Genomic DNA, 2,509 nt, shown 5'->3' on the forward strand with positions numbered 1-2,509 from the left:
GAAGCAGAGGGCTGAAAGAATATTTGGGACACACTGGAAATAATCTTCCTCTGCAGCCAGGGATCAGGAAGATAAATGATTCCTTCCTTATTCCAAATGCAATGCCAGCCAGTGAGCAAATGACTGAGGCGCTGACCCGATATTTTATCGGTATACTTCAGTATGGTTATTATAAGCACTTGAGGATGAAGTCTTGCTCACAGAATTAGTCTCACTGATTTTATAAAGGACTAGATGGGGACAGCACTTCATCCTATACACACACACACACACACACACATTTTTTGGAAATAGTAAAAACAAATAGTAAGAAGTAGTAGTAAATAGTAAAAAACAGTAAAATAGTAAAAGCCAAGTCAGTTCAGAGTAAAGACATGTAAAATGTGAATTAAAATGTGAATTAAAGCACATAGTTTCCATTGTATTATTAAGTTTCCATTGCATTATTAAAGTTTAATATTCTTCTGCTAATTTGCATAACATAACCTCACCCCTGCAATCTGATCTATGAGGCCGAGCCTAGCACCAACACAGCATGCAATGCAGTCAGCAGTGATATATGCAGGTCCACTCACCTCTCAAATTACCCACAGTGGAGTAATGGATTAATCAGACCACACCAACAATTTGGCTGAATGCATGATGGAGAAGGCATTCTGCGTGCGCCAAGCTAACTCTGTCCATTGCTGCCTACTTCCCCATTGCTCTTTACAGAAATCTGCTTAGAACATTTTCAAGGAGAATGTATAAAATCTGCTCTGAACAATCCAGCTTGCAAGTATTTGTACTGTTGGCAGTTTTGCTTTATCAGGGATATTCCATCCATTGACCCCCGCAGTCCCTGCTTCCCCGGGCAGCTGGGTATCGATTGCCGTCGTCTCCAAGCCTGCCTTTACAACAGGAAGGGTGGCAGGTGCTCTGTGGGAGTACCGAAGGGATGCTGCATTTCCCTAAATTCGTCTTGCATTATAGAAACACGCTCTTTTCAGACAGTCATGAATGTTATTTATAAATATCAGGTATTCTAATGAATAGTGACTCAATGAGAAGAGTCTACCAGGTTCTAGCCACCAGTAACACCTCCTCCTGCTATACTTTCTGCTGTCTATGTAGCTTGTTCCTTTGCCTGCCATGGGTTGGTAATGAACATCTTTACCGCTCACTTACAGACAAAACCCGAGCGCTAAACATGACCCGTAACTCTGCACCTAGCTACACCCTTTCCACAGCACAGCCCCCCTGTCCCAAATAATTTTTACATACTAAAATATGATAAACATTCACCCTCATTAGCATTTCATCAGAATATAGTAAGAAGAGAACACGCTAATGCAAAGAACAACATGCTAACTGCATGAATTGTAACTAAGTTGGGCTGCTACAGCTTCTTCTCCCCTGCAAGAGAGGGAGGCCTTGGTTTTCCTTCTAGGATTAGGGAGGGTAACAGTCAGTTACTCTGCAGCTGCCCAACTCCTCTTTATTCCTTTACAACCGAAACTCCTCCTCAACTCCTCTGCGCGCTGTACGCAGAGAACATCTGAAGCAGACAAGGCTGACTGAAAACTCAGTGACCGACAGGAGAGACTTGCAGCTGCCGGGCTGGCTACAAGAAACAGCGCAGCATCCTCGAGGCAGACCCCTTAGCTTAATGTTGGAAAGACAGGTAAGAATAACTACGGGTCTGCTTCAAAACAGCAGCTGGGAAGTTTCAGACACCATCAYTCAACTGCGGAGAAAAGTCCTGCAGGTAAAGCAGAGGGACGAGTGGCAGGAGGAACTTAAGGGGAATTCTGCGTGCGCACCCTTCTCAGCGAAGAAAGCTTTCTGAAATGCTCGACTCTCCCTTTTATTCCCCAATTCTCCCTTTTATTCCGCGCAGCCCGCAGCAGACGCGACACCTGCTCCCTAGGCAGGAGGGGAGCCGGGCGCCCGCCGGGAAGCGGGAAGTTCCCACAGGACAGCTCCTCGCCGGGAGGAGCCCCACGGGCCGGGGTCCCCCCGGGGGGAGGCGGCAGCCGCGGACCCGGGGGCTCCCCGTCCCGGGCCGGCGCTGCCCGGCAGAAATGCTGAATCACGGAGCCGAGGGCAGGAAACCGGCGGCGGCGGCGCCGGGGAGGCTCCCCGCCACCCCGCCGCCCCGGGGGCGGCCCGCGGCGCCGCTGCCAGCGCCGGCCCGGGCACGGAGCCGCGGGCGGGCGCGCAGGGCGAGCGGGGAGGCGCCCGCCGCCCGTCGCCGGCCCGTCGGGGCACGGAGGGCGGCGCGGGGCAGCGGCACTTACTTGAAGGTGAGGACGCAGAGGGGCCGGTAGGACTTGTGGCTGGTGTTCTCGGCCATCCGCTTGCCCCAGAAGTCGTTGGCGAAGGCGGCGGCCACGGGGGCGGCCGCCCGCACGTCCGGGTTGTGCACGATGGCCCAGACGTCGTCGTGCACGAACTCGCCCCGCAGCGAGTTGCCGTAGCACAGGGCGCACAGCGCCGCCAGCGCCGCCGCCGCCGCCGCCGCCCCGCC

At 52.8% G+C, this 2,509-nt stretch overlaps 1 protein-coding gene across 1 annotated transcript in view; it reads right to left on the reverse strand.

Annotated features, from left to right (window-relative positions):
* TMTC1 (transmembrane and tetratricopeptide repeat containing 1) overlaps positions 1-2,509 on the reverse strand; it is a 147,490-nt gene that overhangs the window by 144,363 nt on the left and 618 nt on the right. Inside the window, exon 2 of the mRNA XM_026070391.1 lies at positions 2,280-2,502. Coding sequence (XP_025926176.1) covers positions 2,280-2,335 — 56 coding nt within the window. The 5' untranslated portion in view covers positions 2,336-2,502. The remainder of the gene's footprint in view (positions 1-2,279; positions 2,503-2,509) is intronic.

The sequence above is a fragment of the Apteryx rowi genome, unplaced genomic scaffold (assembly GCF_003343035.1).
Source record: "Apteryx rowi isolate R43461 unplaced genomic scaffold, aptRow1 scaffold_31, whole genome shotgun sequence".
Lineage (NCBI taxonomy): Eukaryota > Metazoa > Chordata > Aves > Apterygiformes > Apterygidae > Apteryx > Apteryx rowi.